We start from the raw sequence: 21427 nt of genomic DNA, 5'->3' as shown, positions 1-21427 counted from the left end.
GGGGATTTTGTCAAGTGCACAGTGCCTAAAAAAAAGTATCGGAACAACTTTGCGGTAAACAAACTGAAAAACTAACAGTGTGATCCTAAACACGACTGAGGCCTTGTGACACATGTTGGTAGCCCTGAAGATCCCAGTTGCCATATGACATATCTATGCTATGTGTTATCATAGGCATTTCCTACAGTTGTGACACATCAATGCTATATCTAATACCTGCGTTTAATTATAATAGAGGTGAACGTATGATTTCAAACCTATTAACTTCCAAGTGAGGATACAATTTTTAGGGATTGCACATAATGAAGGAGAAATAAACTGAGGTGGTTTGGACATGTGGAGAGAATGGAGAATGAAAGACTAAGAGGGTGTATGTAGGTGAAGTGGACGGAGGGAGAGGGAGGAGGAGACCGAGAATGAGGTGGAGGGATGGAGTTGAGAGGTATATGAAGGAGGGGGAACTGAGTTAGAGGGAGGGCAGTAAAATGGTGGGTGACAGAACAACTTGGAGGCGTTGTGTCTGCGGCCACCCTTTGCGGGATTAGGGCATCGGGCTATAGATAAATAGAATAGACATAATAAAAGAGACTGTTTTCACAATCACTTTAACCCAATATTCAGTTTTCTTTCATTCAAAGGTATACTTACTAAATTAACAAGAGTTTTCTATATCAGTCAGCAGAACACGCAAAAATGGCAAGGCTTACACAGTACTCTATATATAAAAAAATACTGTGTGTTTATTTGTTTCAGTTCCTGATGAACAGAATAATTACTAATGATCATATTTTGACCTTTATGTTTGTTTTCACCCGGCCGTTTTATTAAAGAAAAGGAATATTTCAATAAAATTAAACGGGACCCATAAACTGCGCTTCACTAAAGTCCCATGGCATTATTTATATGTTGTGAGAATGACTCAGTCGGCTAGTGTGTGCGTGGTTGTGGAGGTAGGTGTAGAAAATTAATAAATGATACAGGTTATATACTGATAACGCTCACTACTCCATCCCCAAAACACACGAGATATCACCTCGCTGAGTGCAAGTGGAGCATTATATACGGACCAGCTTGTATGCTCAGCTAACTGCACATTTCTTCAGTAACTCTTCTCTGTTCTAGGAGGCTGATATGAGTGGGCCATATGGCATCATAGAGGAGACGAAACAGGATTTCCACTGCGGTCCGTGTTTCTTTATGACGCACCATAAAATTTTCGTTGCCCGTGGTCGCCCTGAGGTGGACCCGTGGGGCTTCCTGCTGCCTCTGTCACCGGTAGTGTGGATAGCTGTGGGGTCGGCACTGCTGGCTGTGATCACTGCTATGCTACTCCTTCCTTCTTGCCTTCCTCCACACACTAACCACCCACCCAGACAAGAGACCAACATAATCAACTGTATTCGCATCCTCCTCCAAGAAGGTAGCGTGAATGTCCCAATTGAAACTTGCCCCCCCTCCTTTTTTTTTTTTTTTTTTTTTTTTTAATATGCCTCCTTTAGACGTCATTGAATTAATTGCTTTTGTTTTAAACAGATGTGTCTAAGCCATCTGGGTGGTGGTGGTGGTGGGAGCGTGTGGTGCAAGGGGTGTGGATGCTGATGATGGTGGCGTTAACACAAAGCTACGTTGGTAACCTCACCTCGCTTCTGGCTGTCAGACACATCAGTCATCCCTACCAGACCCTCAGAGATGTCATTGACGATCATAATATCAAGATACTTCTCATTGCTTATGTTACAGAAATGACATTATTTAAAGTAAGGACCACACCCTTTTATTTACAGTCAACAGTTAAACTATGGATATTGACATTGCAATACTCCTTTTACCTTATCTTAATTTAAATAGTCCTCCTTTCTTTTAGCTTATATCACACAGTTTAGCAGCAGAGAGATGCAGGTCTAGTACATTCTGTCCCTTGCACTTCTTCGTGACCAGCATCATAATGCCGTTTTGATTTATTGTTACAACTAATCAGTGAAAAACTGGAGATGGAGAGATAACAGTTTTAGGCCAAAGTAGAGAAAATTTATTCAGGCAATATATATTTTAGGGCTCCTTCTCTTCGGCTGGTTTCCTCCTTATCATCAAGTTGTTTTATTCTATGTGGGATGATTTGATGCCGCAGATTGTCGGAAACGCGTTTTTATATACTAAACAGACTTTATCAGTCCCTGCATAAGATAAAGGGAACGAAGTGTTTTTGGTGAGAGATGGGTGACATTTGTTGTGCAAGACGAAGTAGTGCCGTATGAATATGATATAATTCCACTGATTAGGTCAGATGAGGCTAACTTAACATCCGACAAAGAAAAAAAACAAGGTTTTAGCAACCTTCCACATTAAATCCACCATTCACAGGATAAAAACAAGCTGGTGCAAAAGAGAAAACCACAAAAACAGTGGAGAACGTAAAGCAAATATTTACCAGGATCTCGATCAGTCTGTCCATCGATGTCAGCACACTGAAATCCCGGAGAGGGATGGTAACAAATGAATCGTCTCTGCAATTCACACGCCTCTCTCTCATATACCGTACCACTCCTCCTACTACTCTATCTCATCACAAATAAGTATATATATGTATGTATGCATATACACTTTGTATGTGCACGAGTCTAGGCACAGGCATAACAGCCCGTTCCATGAGACCCAGCAGTCCTCCCACGTATCATACACTTCCACGTCACCACTTCGGCGCTAAGCACCCACCGTCGATACTGAATACATAATAGGGCTGTCTCTTAAAGGACTGATGTGGTGGTATTGGCGTTTTTTTTTTTTTTTTTTTTACATGGCGAGTCTTATGATAGATCAGTAAAGTCTGTTAGCGAAGTTTAAATCCTTTAAACCTTTCCCTGTCCCAGCCGGGATTCGTACTCGCTTCCACTGGGACTGTAGACCACCTCTCTACTGACACGGCGATATTAAATATATGCACTCACAGCAAAAAAAAAAAAAAAAAAAAAAAAAAAATCAGAGGTTAATATTGTAGATCTGTTCACTGGACCTCTTCAATGTATAATTTATGGAATGGTAGAGTAGTATTTCAATGTTACTTATCATATTTGTTTATTAGGACTTGGTTTCATATCCTGTGCCCTCCCTGTCTCCCTTCCCCCCTCCCTGTCAATAGACAAAACAATCATCTGCCGACTTTACTGAACAAATATCCGTTTGTGATCTTCCAGTTTTTTCTTGCGGTTCCATAATGTTTGAACCCTCTAAGAAGGGAGGCCTTGCGAAAACCCAGTTCTTATGTATGGAGTCTATTGTCCTTTATCTTATCCTGATCAAGAATTTTGTCCTTTTACAGCTTATTCTACGTAGATCAGTTTCAGCATAAAACAATATTTTACCTTTAAATAGGTTCCATAGCACTTTCTTGTGACTAGCATCATATTCAAGTGTTAATCTGTTGTTAGAAGTCAGTGTCCAAGATGGAGAGATTTCAGTTTTAGCCCAAGTTAGAGTAAAAAGGGTAAAGTGGAAGGTTTCTTGTAGTCCACACTTAGTTTACGTCCAGGGCTTATATACTCGAGCATATTCACGACCGATTTGGTGTCGTAACTTTGATATCATTTTCTAGGAAGCATTAGAGATATGATAAGACTGTTCCTTTCCGTGTGCTTCCTGAAGAAACAGTAACATTGTACGGCAATTGTTCCCCTGGTAACTAAGATTTGTTTTTTTGTAGGATTAATTCGAGATTTCAAAACATTCTGCACACTTTTTTCCTTAACCTTCTTACGAAAACAAATGTAAACTATGACAGGGAGGCGATAGCAAGCTCGTTTGAAGATCCCACACCGGATGAGCATGGAACTGAAAGAGCAACAGCAATAACGTCTATACTCTTTTTAATTTAACTTGACCTAAAATTCCTCTTTTCTTACCTTAATTGTTGAGCTACAACAATAGGTTAACAATAAGATATAATGCTAGTCATGAAGCAGCGCCAATGAAAGATCGCAGATCCATACTTGTTTTGTAATTTCGCTAAGCAGAGTTTACTGATCTACCACAAGACTCGCCAAGAAAAAAAAAAAAAAAAAAGCCAATACCACTACACCAGTCCTGTATTCAGTATCGACGGTGGGTGCTTAGCGCCGAAGTGGTGGCGTGGAAGTGTATGATACGTGGGAGGACTGCTGGGCCTCACCGATCGGGCTGTTATGTCTGTGCCTAGACTCGTGCACATACAAAAAGTATATACATACATACATACATATATGTATACTTATTTGTGATGAGATAGAGTAGTAGGAGGAGTGGTACGGTATATGAGAGAGGGACGTGTGAGTGGCATAGGACAGAGTGACAGACTATTCATTTGTTACCATCCCTCTCCGGGATTTCAGTGTGCTGACATCGATGGACAGACGGACAGAGATCCTGGTAAGTATTTGCTTTACGTTCTCCACTGTTTTTGTGGTTTTCTCTTTTTCACCAGCTTGTTTTTATCCTGTGAATGGTTGATTTAATGCTGAAGGTTGCTGAGAACGTGTTTTTTTTTTTTTTTCCGCCAGATATTAAGCTAGCCTTATCTAACCTAACAAATGGGATCATAGCATATTCACACGGCACTAATTCGTCTTGCACAACAAATATCACCCATCCCTCACCAAAATCACTTCGTTTCCTTTATCTTATGCAGGAATTGATGAAGTCTGTTTAATATATGAAAACGCGTTTCCGACAATCTGCGGCATTAAACCATCCCACACAGCATAAAAACAAGGTGGTGATGAGGAGGAAACCTGCCGAAGAGAAGGAGCCCTAAAAGTAAATATTTCCTGAATTGATTTTTCTCTACTTTGGCCTAAAACTGTCATCTCTCCATCTCCAATGCCCCTTTGTAACAGTAAATTAAAGCTGTATTATGATGTTGGTAACGAAGAAGTGCAAGGGACAGAATGTACTAGACCTGCTTCTCTCTGCTGCTAAACTGTGTGATATGAAAGAAGCTGCAAAAGGAGGAACATTTGGGCTACGTTAAGATGAAAGATTTATAGTTCGGTATGTACACGAAAAATAACGGAATTCAACTAAGACAAATAAACATTTCTGTAGGCGCTCGCTTAAGCATGCTAATATTAACCCAAAATTGTATTTGAGCATTTTATGTTATAAGCATAGTCCAGCATGGCAGCTTTTTTCATTAACTAATCACGGGATGGGATAAGTCAGTAAAATCCAGCAGGCTTGTTGTTCTGCTGAATTTTATGCAGCATATTTCAGAGACAAACACTTGGAGGGAAATACGCACAACGCAATAAACGTATTAACAAATGTGTTTGCCGACTGAGTGACCTGCATGTACCATAGACGTTTTCAAAGTGGCGATGATAAAAATAACTGTGGAAAGCAGAGATATTGTATAGGTAAGGTCAAGTGAACATTTGGTAGAAGTGGAGCTGAGACAGGAGAATACTTGGGCCCTGTCAACGTTATTTTCACATGATAATTTTCTATTCCAAACCCGATTTGTGCTAAAACTATCTAATTTATAAGTGTCGACATTTTCAATTACCTTGTAGTTCCCAAACTCGCAAGTAGTTAACTGACTAGATCTGTTAAGTTACTTTAGCTCTGTCAGTGTAAACAGTGCTCTTCTTAGCAAAATAGTGCATCAGATAATCATTAATTACACAAAAAGCTTAATTGCAATAAAGTGCAACATCTTTCACGATATACTGGAATTATAGACAACAGTCATATGAAAGGTTTCATTACTAAACAATCTAATTTCTGTTCTGCTCTGAGGTTTATTTCTCTTCAGACTGTGGAATCTGGAGTGTACCGTGAGCTTGCAGACCTATTTGACACAGAGCGAGTGACCGTCTCCACGTATAGCAACTTAGTGGCAGACATGAACAGGTTGGCGAGGCCTGGTACTCATGTCGTCTTTGATGTCGATATCAACTTCTGGAATTTCATGGCTGTAGATTTCTCTCTGACAGGTTTGGACTCACTGCACCCATGTTCACCGATTGAGAGAGGGTGTCATGACTTTAACCGCTCGCGCACGCGTGCGTACGTGCATGTGTGTGTGTGTGTGTGCGTGTGTGTGTGTGTGTGTGTGTGTGTGTGTGTGTGTGTGTGTGTGTGTGTGTGTGTGTGTGTGTGTGTGTTTGGAAACAATATATATCAAACGATTTTTTTGCAGTTTAAACCAAACTTTGTGGAAGCGTTTAGGGACAGCCCTCGAGGACACTTATACTTTATTACACTTTTTTCCAGTACATTAGATCAAATGTCAAGGTCACAGGGCTATGTTAAATGATGGCAAGATCACTTTAGCAAGTTTTAATTCATTCCAGACCGAACTTGGAGGAGGGGTTGGGGTATGTCAAGAATGAAATGGTTTATTTCTTATAACAATCAGTCAAAGGCCAAGGTCACAGAGCAAAGTCAACCTAATCAGCCTTTTATCGAAGGTTTGCGGAATGCTTGCAGATAAGGAGAAAAAATCAATAGAACAATAATCTGTCAATTGTCTCAGTCGCAGGGAAAGGCCGAGTGCCAAGTGTACAAGTATAGGCAAGTTAAAATATGTCTGATGTGATTTAATCTAAACACAATCGAAATATTAAGGGTCAAGTTAGAACGAAAGGATTCAGTTTTGAGAACAATCAGTCAGAAGTCAAGGTCGCAGGGCAAGGTCAAAGTTCGATGTGTATGTCTGTGCATAAACAAAATAAACTACTACTGTGAACATTTGAATGCATCTTAGTTCTTAACTTACGATCTCTCTCTCTCTCTCTCTCTCTCTCTCTCTCTCTGTTTTTGCTAACTCCGAAAAGAAATTTTTCCGTGATCCTGTTGGAGTGAAGGCCTAAAATGCGATCTCTATTGAAAACTTCCACATGTTTCTAAGAAGCAGGACTGCTAGGTAGGTGACACTGGAAAGTTCTCGGTGGTTCGTGCATTTTGAGTTGCCAGGCAGAGTTGCCAGGTAGCCTGCTGTTGGAATCGGAGCTTTTTTATTAGGTTATACATTAATTTTTTGTCTCTACAATGTTGTATCTGGATGATTGTTTGTTAAATTATATCATTTAATTTCAGTTTGTATGACGAAGTATTTAGAGTGCTACGTAATGTATGAAAGCTCTGAAATATTTTGGATGTTTCCGACTTGGAACTGTTGTCGCTTGGAGTACCTAGGACAATCGACTAGCGAAGAAGGTTATAAAAGGATGAGGGATAGAATAAAAGAAGTTCAGTCAGTTTTACTTGTGGTCTTGTGAAGTTACTGTAGCTCTGGAGTTGTGAAGCAGACAGCGTAATTCCTTGGAAACTGAAAGAAAAGCATTCGGGAGCTGAATGCTAATCGCCAGCCAGAATATGCTCTTCGCTGAGCCCAAGAGTTTGACCACATCTTGATACCCTGAAGGCTTCATGCTCATAACTCAAGCCGTTCATGAGATATAGTGGTGCTAAATGTGAGAGATAAACAATAGTTGACATTTGGCAGCCATTTTGGTGACCTTGGCCTCGACCCCAAGTACCCATTTTCGAACTCGTCCAAGGTCTTGGCAATATATTGATACCCTGAGGGTTTCATGTTATAGCTCAAGCTATTCATGAGATATAATGGTGCTAAAGGCAGGCGATAAAAACTAGCTGACATTTGGCTGACATTTTAGTGACCTTGACATTGACCCCGAGTGCCCATTTTAGAAACTGTCCAAGATTTTGGCCATATCTTGATACCCTGAAGGTTTCATGTTAATAGCTCAAGCCATTCATGAGACATAATGGTTCTAACAGAGGGTGATAAAAACTAGTTTACCTTTGGCAGCCATTTTGGTGAACTTGACCTTGACTCCGAGTGCCCATTTTCGAAACTGTCCAAGATTTTGGCCATATCTTGATACCCTGAAGGTTTCATGTTGATAGCTCAAGCCATTCATGAGACATAACGGTTCTAACAGAGGGTGATAAAAACTAGTTTACCTTTGGCAGCCATTTTGGTGAACTTGACCTTGACTCCGAGTGCCCATTTTCGAACTTCGCCAAGATTTTGGCTATATCTTGATACGCGAAAGGTTTCATGTTGATAGCTCGAGCTATAATTGGAACACACACACACACACACACACACACACACACACACACACACACACACACACACACACACACACACACACACACACACACAGAGGCGGACAAAAACATTATCGCTCGGCCTTGTCTATCTATCTATCTATAGCCCGAAGCCCTAATCCCGCAAAGAGTGGCTGCAGACAAAACGCCTCCAAGTCACTCTGTCACCCACCATTTGACTACCCTCCCCCCAACTCACTCCCCCCTCCCTCATATACCTCTCATCTCCATCCTTCCACCTCATCCTCGGTCTACCCCTCCCTCTCCCTCCCTCAACCTTGTAAAGGCAGGAGATAATAAAGACAATGAATGTCAGAAGCCTGTGTTATTTTGACGCCTGAGTTTATCTTGTGTACACATTGAAAGGCTAACCCTACAAAGAACGATTCACTGGGCGATGTCCTTCCTATAGTGAACTACCGCTGTTCGAGCCTGTGGCAGTGTGGGACGAGGATGTAACAAGTGGTATCAAGAGTTGGGATAGAAATGTGCTGCAGAGAGTCAAATCTTCGACATGGAGCCAGAAGGTGTGCAGACAACAAGCCGTGCTAGTCAGGAGGAGGCATCTCTGGCTGCAGTCATGAAGTTACTACAAACGCAAATTGAAGGAAACAAAGAACTCTGTGAACAACTACAAGCACAAAGTGAACAGCTACAGGTACAAAATGAAGAGAAGAAAGAGCTCAAGAATGAACTCAGAGAACAACTACAGGCACAAAATGAAGAAAAGAAAGAGCTCAAAAAAGAACTCAGAGAACAACTACAGGCAAAAGTGAAGAACAGAAACGATATGAAAGACTTCAAGAGTCATTAGAGGAGCAACAGGAGAAGTTACAACTGAGGATGCAGGGACAGTATAACTCTTTCATGGGGGAAGAAAGGAAAAACAGCAACAGTTGAAGGAGGAAGAATACACTAAGTTTCAGCAGGAAGAGCGTGAGGTATGCAATAACGGAGTGCTGACAGCTTTTAGGTGACCAGTTGAAGTTAATTTATGAGAGAAATGAAGCCATAAAAAAATCTTGCACTGCTGAGCCTCAGCATAGTGTACAGGAAGCAAATAAAAAAAATGGATGGTGTATGGTGAATCTTGACGAATTTGAAGCACGTAAAGGTACCATTACAGAGATGAATAGCTTTCCAGATTTACAGGAGTAGGCTGTAGCACCAGTTGATCAGGGCAGTACCCTCAAGGTGGATGAAAAGCTGAGGACAGGGAGAGCTGGAACTCCCGTTTCATCAGACATCAGGACTAGTTCCTGACCATCCCCCTTTTCTAAATTTTTTCAGTGTCTCAGTAACACAGACATGCTCTCCAATACAAGTTTCTCTAACTATCAGCACCAAACTACATTCACAGTTCACACTACACTTCCTTTTCCAAAATTCAAAAAAAAATAAATAATGGCTAAACAATGCATAGCCTTGCGGTACCCAGGGTGGGGGGACAAAAAATGTTCCCGCTTTCCGCCTCTCTCCCGTTGACAACTCGAGCTGCCTGGAACCACTGTCTGACTCACTTCTTCTCCATTTCTTCAAAATTCGCAGCCTTTCCGCTAACTTTAGCTCTGTTGAGCACCACCTCTCCTCCTCTAAACCTCACATTCTTTTCCTAACTGAGACTCAGCTGTCTGAGGCATCTGACAGCAAATCCTCTTCCGTATCCTCCTACTTCCATTATACTCATTTCAAAGCCAAAGGTGGCTGTTGTGTATATATACGTAACGACTTATCTTGCACTTGTGTTCCTGAACTTGATTCTTCTGAATTCTCTACATTCTGGCTTCGGCTTTCCTGTTATTCTCTGACTAAAAATATCTGCGCTGTTTACATATCTCCTAATTCTACTGACAGTCATAAACTTTTTGACTATCTTACTTCTACTATGGAACACATTCTATCCATTTCTCCTTTCTCTAAAATCTCCGTTTTAGGAGATTTCAATGTTCACCACCAACATTGGTTCTCCTCTCCTTTCACTGATCCACCTGGTGAACAAGCCTACATCTTTTCTTTCCTTAATGACCTAGAGCAGCTTGTACAGCACCCTACCCATATCCCTGACCATCTTGGAGAGAGCTCCAACATACCTGACCTCTTCCTTACAACTAATCTTTCTACTTATACTGTTAATCTTTCAGCTCTGTTGGGCTCCTCCGATCAAAACTTTATTACCTTAACCTGTCCTATCACCCCGGTGCTGCCTGTGGACCCTCCAAAAAACGTCGACTCAGGTAGTACTTCTTTGATTTTCCCTGGAATGATTATTGCCTCCATGGCTGGGAGCCATCTGAGTGTGCCTTGTGCATTACAGAGGTTATTCTCTCGGGCATGGAAGCATACATTCCCTTCTCATATCGTTTGACTAATGTGAGAAAGCCTTGGTTTAATTGCGCTTGTTCTAATGCTGTCCACAACAAGGAGAGGGCCTATAAAAGGTACCGGAGCCAACCCACCACTGAATCACATCCTTTTTACATTTCTGCCCGGAATCATGCTAAGTCTGTTCTTCACTGTGCTAAAAATAATTTCATCCATACTAAATGCTCTCAACTCTCCATCTCGAATTATTCCTGCTCCTTTTGGTACCTTGCCAAAAAAACTCTCTAACAGCTTTACCTCATCATCCTTCCCTCCTCTTTTCTACTCTAATGGTTCTGTAGCTACTTCTTATTATGATCAAGCAGATCTCTTTGCTCAGAATTTCTCCTCCAATTCCACCTTAGATGATTTCAGTGCTGTTCCTCCATCACTTCCCCCTTCTGACTTCCTCATGGCTGACATTAAAATTTCTTCAGCTGATGTATTTTCTACCATCACAGGCCTCAATATTAATAAGGCATATGGGCCTGATGGAGTCCCTGCTGTTGTCCTCAAGAACAGTGCTTCTGTACTTACACCCTGCCTAGATAAACTCTTTCGCCTTTGTCTATCAACTTGTACTATCCTTTTTGCTGGAAGTTTGCTCTCATTCACCCAGTCCCAAAGAAGGGTCACCATTCCCAACCATCTAGCTATCGTCCAATTGCTTTAACATTCTGTGTCTGAAAAGTAATTGGGTCAATTATTAATAGAAAAATTTTAAAGCATATTTCCTATCACAACCTTCTTTCTGATCGTCAGTATGGGTTCCGTCAGGGATGCTCCACGGGCGATCTTCTCACCTACCTTTCAGACTCCTGGTCATCCTCCTTTCGGAACCTTGGCGAAAGCTTTGCCATTGCACTTGACATCTCAAAGGCTTTCGATCGAGTCTGGCATAAATCTTTAATTTCCAAACTGCCCTCTTGCGGTTTCTGTCCTTCTATCTGTGCCTTTATCTATAGTTTCCTTTCTGGTCGTTCTATAGCCACTGTTGTAGACGGCCATCGTTCTTCTCCTAGATCTATCAACAGTGGTGTTCCTCAGGGCTCTGTCCTATCACCAACTCTCTTCCTATTATTCATCAATGGTCTTCTGAGCTGTACATCTAATCCTATTCACTCGTACACTGATGACTCAACCCTTCACCTTTCCATTCGGTTCCCACTACGTCCATCTCAGAAGTTACTTCAACAAGCAGAGGATGAGGCTATGGCACACCTAATGTCTGACTTGGCTCGTATCTCTGACTGGGGTAAAAATAATCCTGTTGTTTTTATTGCATCAAAGACTTAGTTCTTACACTTATCAACCCAACAAAATTTTCCACAGGTGTACCCACTAACGTTTAATAATATTCAGCCTAATCCTGTATCATCCTTGAAGGGGTTTTATTCACTCGTGACTTATCTTGGAAAGATCATGTTACATCTCTTGTAAAATCTACTTCCAAGAGATTAGGTATGCTAAGCCGACTCCGCTCCTTCTTCACCCCTGCACAACTGTTGATTCTATACACTGATTTTATTCGCCCCTGTGTAGAGTACAACTCTCATGTGTAGGGAAGCACCCCCATACAGCTCTTCTCAACTGGGTGGAGTCAAGGACTTTTCATCTCATTAACTCTCCTCCTCTTACTGGCTCACTTCAACCTTTGTCTCTTTGCCTCACTGTTGCATCTTTATCTCTTTTCTATCGCTACTTCAATGGGTACTGCTCCTCTGAATAGTCTCCTTGCATTCCTCCACCTCTACGACGGGCGCGTAGCACCCGTCTCGCAGCAAACTCTCATCCCTTTTCTGTCCAACTCTAATACAAGAGTTAACCGTTACTCCCAGTCCTTCATTTATGCAACAGGTCAACTCTGGAACTGTTTCCCTCTGTCTTTATTTCCTGCTAGCCATGATCTCCAGTCCCTCAAATGCAGTGTATCCAGGCAACTCGAAATTATCGGATCTTGATTTTGCCCCTCTCTTGTATTAGGTTTTTCTCTTGGAAGAAACGGTTATTGCGGGCTTGTAGCCTTTGGTTTCTTCTTCCTAGCATTAAAAAAAAAAAAGAAAAATCAGAATGTAGGAGTTATGAGTCATGGACTTAATTATGAGGCCACAGTTTTTAGGCCTTATACCAGTGAAATGTATGGCTACGAGTATAATGGAGGTCCAATTATAAAGAAACCTCGGGAATATGATGGTGAAGTATCTTGGGATGCCTACCATGTGCAGTTTGAGTTACTTGCTGATCTGAATGGTTGAGATGATAGGCAGAACGTAGTGCAGCTTCCTACATGCCTCAAAGGTGCGACAATGAAGATTCTTGACCAGATATCAGTGGAGGACAGGAACAGATATCAGTCCCAATCAGAAGTGCTGGAGCACAGATACAGGACCCTGTACCAGACTGAGGTATACAGAATAAGATTTTGGACCTGTAAGGGCTCGAGGCGAATCCCTTCAGCAGCTTGCTCATTATCTGGAGAGTATGGCACACAAGGCGTACCCTGGAGCAGCACCTAACCTAGTGGCTACTCTTCTGAGAGACCAGTTCGTCGATGGTCTGGATTGTGCAGAGTTGAAAGTGCAAGTGAAGCAAGCCCTACCAAGAAGCATGCAAGAAGCACTAGCGAGGGCTCTGGAATCTGAATCCTACATCAGGTCCAGTACATCCAGTTTGCAGGCAGGACGTAATGCAGGATGCGAGGCAAGAAAGGGGCAGGTACGTGAAGTGAAAAAATGTAATGGAAGTTGCTGGTTGCAAGAAGCCAGAATATAGGAAATAGGACTGCTACAAGTGGAGGAGGGAACAGAGGATCAGAGGAGGTTGCTAGTTCTGTGAAAGGTCAGGACATAGGAAGGAGGATTATTACAAACTGAAGAAGGACCAAGTACAGTTTCAGAACAGTGCAAAGAAATCTGCAATTGTAACAAAAAGGAGTTGGGCATGAGGTGAGGTGGGAAACTTCAGTTCTGAATGTTCAGAGAAGAAAAAGGAGGATAAGAAGAAGGCTGCAGGGGGACAACTGGCAAATTGGATCGAGAAACTGGACCAGCACAACTATGAATTGCAGCACCATCCTGGGAGGGTACATGGCAAAGCTAACAGCCTGAGTCATTGACCTTGAGACCCAGTTTGCAAGCAGTGTAGTAGGAATGAAGATCTTTGCAAGAAATGCAGCCGTACTGCAGTGACTGAGCCAGTGTCAGCTGAAGAAGACCAGAAGAGAATGCAGATTGAGGATACATTCTTACAACCTGTGCTAGAGCAGCTGCAGCGGAGTACAGTGCTACCATCTTGGGAAAAGGTTTCTGGGTTCAGCCCTGCGACTAAAAGCTGCTGGAGTCAGTGGGACCTTCTTCGTTTGCACAAAAGACTACTGGAGTGACAGTGGGAGACACCTGATAGCCCCAGCAAGTATTGGGAACTGGTGGTACCTAAGAAAATGAGGTAGGGGGACTTAGAAGGGTCTCATAACCAGATCACTAGTGGGCACCTGGGAGTCAAGAAAACTCTAAGTAGGCTGCAACAGAGGTTCTACTGGATTGGCATGGCAGGATGTTGATGCATGTGTTGGGTCTGTCATGTATGTTGATCCAAGAAGGGACCAAACAAACGTGGTTTCCCCCATCTTCAGCTGTACCAAGTGGGTGCACCAATGGAAAGAGTTGCAGTGGAAATTGCTGGATCTCTGCCACTCACTGAAAGAGGAAACCGGTATATATGTGTTGCCATAGACTACTTTAAAAAGTGGCCAGAAACATATGCCATTTCCTATCAGGAGGCCACAACGGTTGTTCAGGTGTTACTTGACCAATTCTTCTATTATTTTGGGATGTCACAAGGGCTTCATTCAGACCAGGGTAGAAGCTTCGAGCCTGCTGTGTTCCGTGAGTACTGCAAGTTGCTGGGGAACATGAAGACCAGGACGACTCCATCAGGGCCACAATCATGTGGAATGGGGGAAATCCAATTGAACCCTGGGACAAAAACTGGCTAAGTATTGTGTAGAGGGACAGATGGAATGGGACCAGAAATGACCTGCGCTGCTGATGGCATATCGGTCTGCATCCCATGAGTCTACAAGGCACACCCCTGCAAAACTGATGCTGGGCCACGAGCCATTATTACCAATTGATCTGTTAATGAGAACACCACCTGGTGAAGAGCTGCCTACAGACACCTCCAGCTATGCGAAGCATCTTCAGGAAGACTGGCTGAGGTACATCATCAAGTTCGAGGAGCTCTGAAGTTTTCAGGCGAAGTGATGAAGCGCAAGTATGATGCCAGGGAAAGTAAGGTGAGCTTCAAAGAAGGAGGCGAAGTTTGGCTATACAATCCTCATTGGAAGAAGGGCTAGTCGCTGATTCTGCAGAGACCGCAAGATGGGCCCTACACTGTGATGGACTGCCTCTCATGTGTAACATACCAGATTCAGGGAGATCGGAAGTTTCGGCCAAAGGTAGCACACGTGAATCGTCTATGGCAGTATCATAGGCCAGAACAGTACGGCTAGGACGTCTTGAAGGAATTGTGCACACGAACAACAGATGATGTTGAGGAGGACCAATGGGCTGAAGCAGAAGAGGATGGTGACAGTTTCACAAGGGAAGAAATAAATCAGGAAGAGAACCAAGTCATTCCAGGAAGAGTGGACTATGCGGAGGAGCAGGGATGTCATCAGAAATGTCAAAGAAGAATTGATTGATTGATTGATTGTAGCAGAAACTAGCGGCGCAACTGCTAAGGTCATATGCCGCTGGACAACAAGCTAAAACACATGGCAAATAAACAGTGCATAATCGATATAAAGTTAATAACTTTTTCTAGAAATAAAACACTGAAAATAGTAAAAGAAAAGAATAGTTAAAAGAAATAACAATTTCTTATAAAAGTGGAAGGAGGCCCGCCTCCTGAAGAAAACCAAAAACATCAGTAAAAATGCTATTGGCTCCACCAAGCATTGAGGAGAGACAGTAGGCACCATCTACCCCTCTATGCCTATGGAGGAATCTCTGACGCAGGTTCCCCAAACATGGACACTCGACCAGCAAGTGACGGACAGTAAGGGGAACAAAGCAATCATCACAGTACGGTTGAGTCTCACCACCCATCAGGAACCCATGTGTAAGCTGAGAGCACCCAATGCGAAGCCTAGCAAGAGCTACCTCCAATCGCAGAGGTATGGAAGGGAGAACCCTTGGCACAACCACTCACTGAAAGACCTCTTTCAGCTTATTATGAGCAACACAATCCCAGCGTCTGTGCCAACACACATGCATTCTGTCCCGCAAGTAAGGTGTTTGATCAGATGCAGGAAGTGGATATTCTGTTGGGGGCTGTTGAGTAGCTGTACCCTTGGCCAATGCAACCGCTGTCTCATTGCCCACCACACCAACATGTGCGGGAACCCAGCAATAATCCAATCTCTTCCCCCGATGATGGATGAGGAATAGCCACTCCAAAATAACTAAAACTAAGGGATGAGAAAAGTTAAAAGAGTCCAGGGCCAAAAGCGCCCCTTGAGAGTCGCTAAAAATAGTAAAATAATTGTCAGGGTGAACAAACACCAACTTCAAGGCTAAAATGATGGCTGACAACTCTGCAGTAAAAACTGAGGCAACCAAAGGAAGACTACCTCCACGGCTAAAATTGGGAAATACCACTCCAAAACCAACACCTGATGCGGATTTAGAGCCATCAGTATACACAGGCGCAGAACCACCATGACTAGAACAATGTTCTAAAAATAACCTTAAAAGACACTGAGGAGCAACTATCCTTTAAGCCTGCAAAAGGCCTGCAGAAAGTCACCTTGGGCAATATCCAAGGTGCAACCCTTGGGATCCGAACAGGACTGACAAGTACTGCCGACAAACCAAACCCCTCCATTATATCCTGAACCCTATAGCCAAACGGACGAGGCATGTGAGGGTGTCTACTATAACACAAAAGACAAGACTGTTTCATCACACCCTCACAGACAAGTGAGTCTGGAGGGCGACGAATCCAGAGCCAGCACCGTACTGCAACAGACTGATGCAGTAGATCTAAGAGAGGCACACCAGCTTCCACCAGTAAGCTGGGAATTGGAGAGGACAGAAAAGCTCCAGTTGCAAGGCAAAGACCAGCATGATAGACAGCTTCTAGAGTTTTTAGTCTTGATTCTTTGGCAGAGGAATATACCTCACAGCCATATGACAGCTTAGAGGTTACAAATACCTGAAACAAATGCAAGAGCGTCCTTCGATCAGCACCCCAAGAGGTATGGAACAGAACCCTCAATAGACTGAGAGCCTTCATACATGATGTTTTAAGATTTGCCATGTGTGAGACCCATTCAAACAACAATCAAACATCAGGCCCAAGAATTTCGTCTCTGTCACACAAAGGAGTCTCCTCCCACAATGCTGGAGATCAGGGTCCAGGTGTACCCCTCTCATCCTACAGAAGTACATAGCCACAGTCTTTGAAGGGAAAACCGAAAACCCTTGGAAGTGGCCCAGGCAGAAATCTTATCCAAGGCAAGTTACATACGCTGCACAATAGCAGACATGCAGAGCCAGAAAACCATGTAGCTAAGTCATCCACATAAAGAGATGAGGATACTCCAGCAGGCACAGTGTCATTGATACCACTGATGGCCACTGCAAACAGGGAAACACTTAAGACACTCCCCTGTCGGACACCTTCCTCCTGGCACAGTGGCGTAGAGAGGGTAGAACCCACATGGACCCGAAATACATGATCAGTAAAGAAGTCTCCAAGCAACACAGGCAGGCGACCATGTAAACCAAAGGCATGATGTTGTTGGAGGATGCCATGGCACCAGGCAGTGTCATAAGCCTTCTCAAGGTCAAAAAAAACACAGCCACAAAATGTTGCTTGGAGGCAAAAGCTTCACAGATTGACGTCTCGAGCCTGATAAGGTTGTCTGAAGTGGACCGTAATTTACGGAAACCACTCTGCGATGGAGAGAGAAAGCAACCCTTCTCCAGAAACCACATAAGCCTGACACTGACCATCTTTTCGAACAGCTTGCACACATATGATGTTAAAGTGATAGAGCATTAGTTGGAGACTTGGGAATGGTCTTTACCAGGCTTGGGAAAGGGGAGGACAAAACCCAACTTCCAACTCCTCGGAATAGAGCCCTCACTCCAAACCCGGTTAAAAAGGTCCAATAAAAACTGAAGTGAATCAGTTGCAAGATGATGCAGCATAGCGTATGGAATATCGTCAGGCCCAGGAGCAGTGTCACGACACTCTGAAAGGGCAGCACGCAGCTCACGGAGGCTGAAATTTGAAATTATACGGCTCTCTGCCATGAGAGCGAAAGTCAAGACCCAGCCTCTCCTGATTCGTATGAAAGGTAGCAAATGGTTGAGAAGGATCCTTTGTGGAGACAGCGTAAAACTGATTTGCAAAAGCAGAGGCTACTGCATCTGGTGTAGACACAAGTTCTCCGTGAAGGCACAACACCACAGGGGAGGGGGGCGAGAACCTACCAGAAATCTTGCCCTTTTTCCACACCATAGACATTGAAGTTGAAGATGTAATCGTAGAAACATACGACCTCCATGAGTTATGGCGAGCATTCTTCATGACCCATCTATAGTGAGCACATGCTTTGCAAAACTGTATTTTTAGAAAAACATTATGATTGGTAAAATACCGGCGAGCAGCTGCTTTGTAAGTTCCCTTTGCTATGGAGCAGTCATCATTCCACCATGGCACAGGTCTCCGGAAAAAAACACCAGAAGTCCATGGGATAGAATGAACCCCTGCTGAGAAAATGGTCTTAGTAAAATAACATTCGGCATCATCGATAGTTGAAAAATCAGTAACCCTGTTGGGAAATACACATAGTTCCTCAAAGAGAGACCAATCAGCCCTGTCCAGACACCAGCGTGGCAGACAGGCTACAGGAACAGAGCTAGTAGGCTGGACCACTACAGGATAATGGTTACTACCATGTAGATCATCCAAAACCTCCCAAGAAACATCAAGGGCACAGTCAGAGAAGGAGATGGTAAGGTCAATGACAGAATACGTGCCATTCTGAACATGAAAATGGGTCGGCCTTCTATCATTTAGGACAACCAAATCTAAATCCCCAACCAAAGAGGCAAGAAGATCAACCCGGAGATTTGAAAATGAGTCACCCCATAAAGGATGGCGGCCATTGAGGTCACCAAGGAGTAGGAAAGGGGGTGAAAGTTGGCTAATAAGGGTTTCTAGATCAGCACGTATAACAGGTATGGAAGGTGGAAGGTACAGACAACAGATGGTATAGCACCTCCCAACGTGCATCTGTACGGCTAGGACTTGAAAGGGGGACTGAATCTCAAAGGAAATAAAGGGGAAATCAGAACGGCACAAAGTTGCACATCCACCGCTACCACCAGGAGGAGATGCGTGGAAGGCCTCATACCCCCTAATGGAAGGGAACTGTCTGTCCCCCACCATTGTCTCCTGAAGACACACGCATAGTGGGTTCAGAGCAGAGAGTAATAACTGCAATTCTTCTCAATTTGCCAAGGCACCTCTACAGTTCCACTGAAGACAGATTGGTACCGATTGAGCCATAGTGATTAGTATTATATATTATGAACTTATAAACACTAAAGCTATGTAGCAACCTCGTTGGGAAGGGAGTGAAAGCCCTTCTTCCTAGGCGTGGAGCTCTGCCTCACCAACCGAGAAAATAATGAAGATTTAGTGTTTCCATGGGTGGAAGTACCCTTACCCCAAGACACGTCCCACCCATCGCCAGAATGAGTCCGAAGCACAGAGACCTTCTTGGAAGATGCAGGTGCCCTGTCCGCACACCCATGTGAGGGTTCAGCTGGCACCTCGGAGCCAACCGAATCAACCAAAGGTTGGCCGCTGGGTGACAGATCAGAGGGAGCAAGCGACTGAGCTCTTTGAGTATCTAAAGACCCAGGCCCCACCACACCTGAGCAAGAGGCAGGGACGGGAATCCTAGAAGGGCCGTCATGAACACCCACAGTCTTAGTCGCCACCACTGGCTGGGTTGTCGAGCAAAGAGCCCCCTCAGAATCCTCATGCGGTACAGAAGTTTGAGCCTTAGAAGGAGGGGAGTCACCCAAAAACTCCTCACTCCTCACACGTTTGAGGTTGGCAGATGCAATCTCCATCTCTGCACCAGAACTTAAAGCATTAGAAACTGCAGTGCCACACTGTAAAGAAGAGTGAACAACAGTAGCAGAGCAGGCAGATGGTACAGGAGCAGCAGTCGGTACAGGAGTATCAGCCAATACAGGAGTATGAGAGACACTGTTTTTTTTGGATATGTCAGGACAAGGATGCACAGGAAGGACATCGGGAGTTTTGGATGTGTCAAAGCAAGGTGTAGCATCAACACGGGTGATTGTCACAGGAGGAACCAGGATAGGGGAGGCACTCCCAGACGCTGAAAGAACCACCACTTAGGGGACACCCCCAGAGACAGGAGGCACCTCCCTGGAGAAAGCACAGGTGCTTCCAGTCTGCACTCCCTCAGTGGAACCCCCTGGCTGAGAAGACCGGGAAGTAGAACCCCGAGAATTTGATGGGGCATTGTGTGATGGCAGGGGCACCTGCCGGGTAGCTTTATGGCGAGACAACATAGCAGCAAAGGTAACCACAGGGCAAAGGAACTGCTCCCTTACCATGGCCTTTGCCTCAGAAAAGGAAATTTTCTCCTTTCTTCGGACAGAAATAATCTTATATTCATACTTGTATACCTCGCAATGCCTTGAGGAGGCTGCATGTGCTCCTTCACAGTTCAAACATTTAGAGGGTTGAGAACAATCATCCATACTATGAGAAATTGCACCACAATTTCCACAAACCTCAGAAAGGCCAGACGCTTCCCGCCTGCAAGAATGACGAACATGACCAAACTTTTGACAGTAATAGCACCTTTTGGGTCAGGGAACATAAGGTTTAACCTTAAGCTTCCACCATGTAGCGGTGATGACCTCTGGCAAAGTAAGACGATCAAATGTCAAGATAAGAGTGGGCGTCGGGGTTAAAATCCCATCAACTTTCTTCATTATTCTTGGTACTGCTACAACTCCCTGAGGAGCCAGCCCCTCTAAGAGGGAAGAATCAGAATATGAGATCAAGTCACGAGACACAACCCCTCGGGACTGATTTAGGACCAAGTGATGTGAGGCAGATACAGGATAACCAGCGACCATAGTTAGGGACTGGATGCGTGAACTCTCTTCATTCCTGACTTCTAGCAATAGAGAACCATCACCCTGCAGAGAGACCTTGGGGGTAAATCCACATGCTGAAACTAGACCACTGCGAATCTGAAAACAATTCAGGTTCTGGCAGGAAGTACCATTATCCATTTTAAGGACTATTTATTTTGTGTTATTAACAAAAACACCAGGTAACACCTCGATAGGAAGGGCATCCTCATTCGCAGTTTTGGCAGATGACCCTGGGGGCACAGGGTCATCGGCCAGAGTGACCAGGTGATGCCAACTCGTGCGGCTGGTCACTGACCACACGAGTGGTTAAAGGAGTTCGGGATGTATCCATAAATACATGCTTGAGACAAAATGGCACCAGGAGCCAAGGGAAACCACCTACCAGGGAGTGAGGGGACTGAGAGCGGTCTGATGGGAGTGGGGTACCTCGTCCCCAGAGGGTGTCCCTAAAAGGACACCCCGTGATGCGAAAGTTTGCTCCCACCAGTGCAAAGACCCCCGTCCCCAACACCCCCCAGCCCGGACATCCAACCAACCAACTCAGGACAGCACCGAGGCAATCCCTCTGGAAGGCAGCACCGATGACCCATACGGGTAACCTACGTTTCGTGCAGCGCTTAGTCAGACCCCTCACCCACAACCCTACCTGCATGGAAGACCCTGCCGGATGTCGTTACATCCACGGGCAGGCTTGTGGGATCACAGGGGCACGCAAGCCCCCCCACCACGACAAG

General features: G+C 44.1%; 1 protein-coding gene across 1 annotated transcript in view; it reads left to right on the top strand.

The window, feature by feature from the left end:
- The first annotated feature begins 1601 nt into the window (after positions 1-1601).
- The window catches only part of LOC145398712 (uncharacterized), a 35200-nt gene continuing 15374 nt past the window's right edge, over positions 1602-21427 (top strand). Inside the window, exons 1-2 of the mRNA XM_080271513.1 lie at positions 1602-1757; positions 5783-5963. Of these exons, the coding sequence (XP_080127639.1) occupies positions 1602-1757; positions 5783-5963 (337 nt within the window). The remainder of the gene's footprint in view (positions 1758-5782; positions 5964-21427) is intronic.

The sequence above is a fragment of the Coenobita brevimanus genome, chromosome 46 (assembly GCF_032717465.1).
Source record: "Coenobita brevimanus isolate Jiangsu-jjx chromosome 46, ASM3271746v2, whole genome shotgun sequence".
NCBI classification, from domain to species: domain Eukaryota; kingdom Metazoa; phylum Arthropoda; class Malacostraca; order Decapoda; family Coenobitidae; genus Coenobita; species Coenobita brevimanus.
Note: the sequence above shows the minus strand (reverse complement) of the source record. Positions and strands in the feature narration are given on the sequence as shown.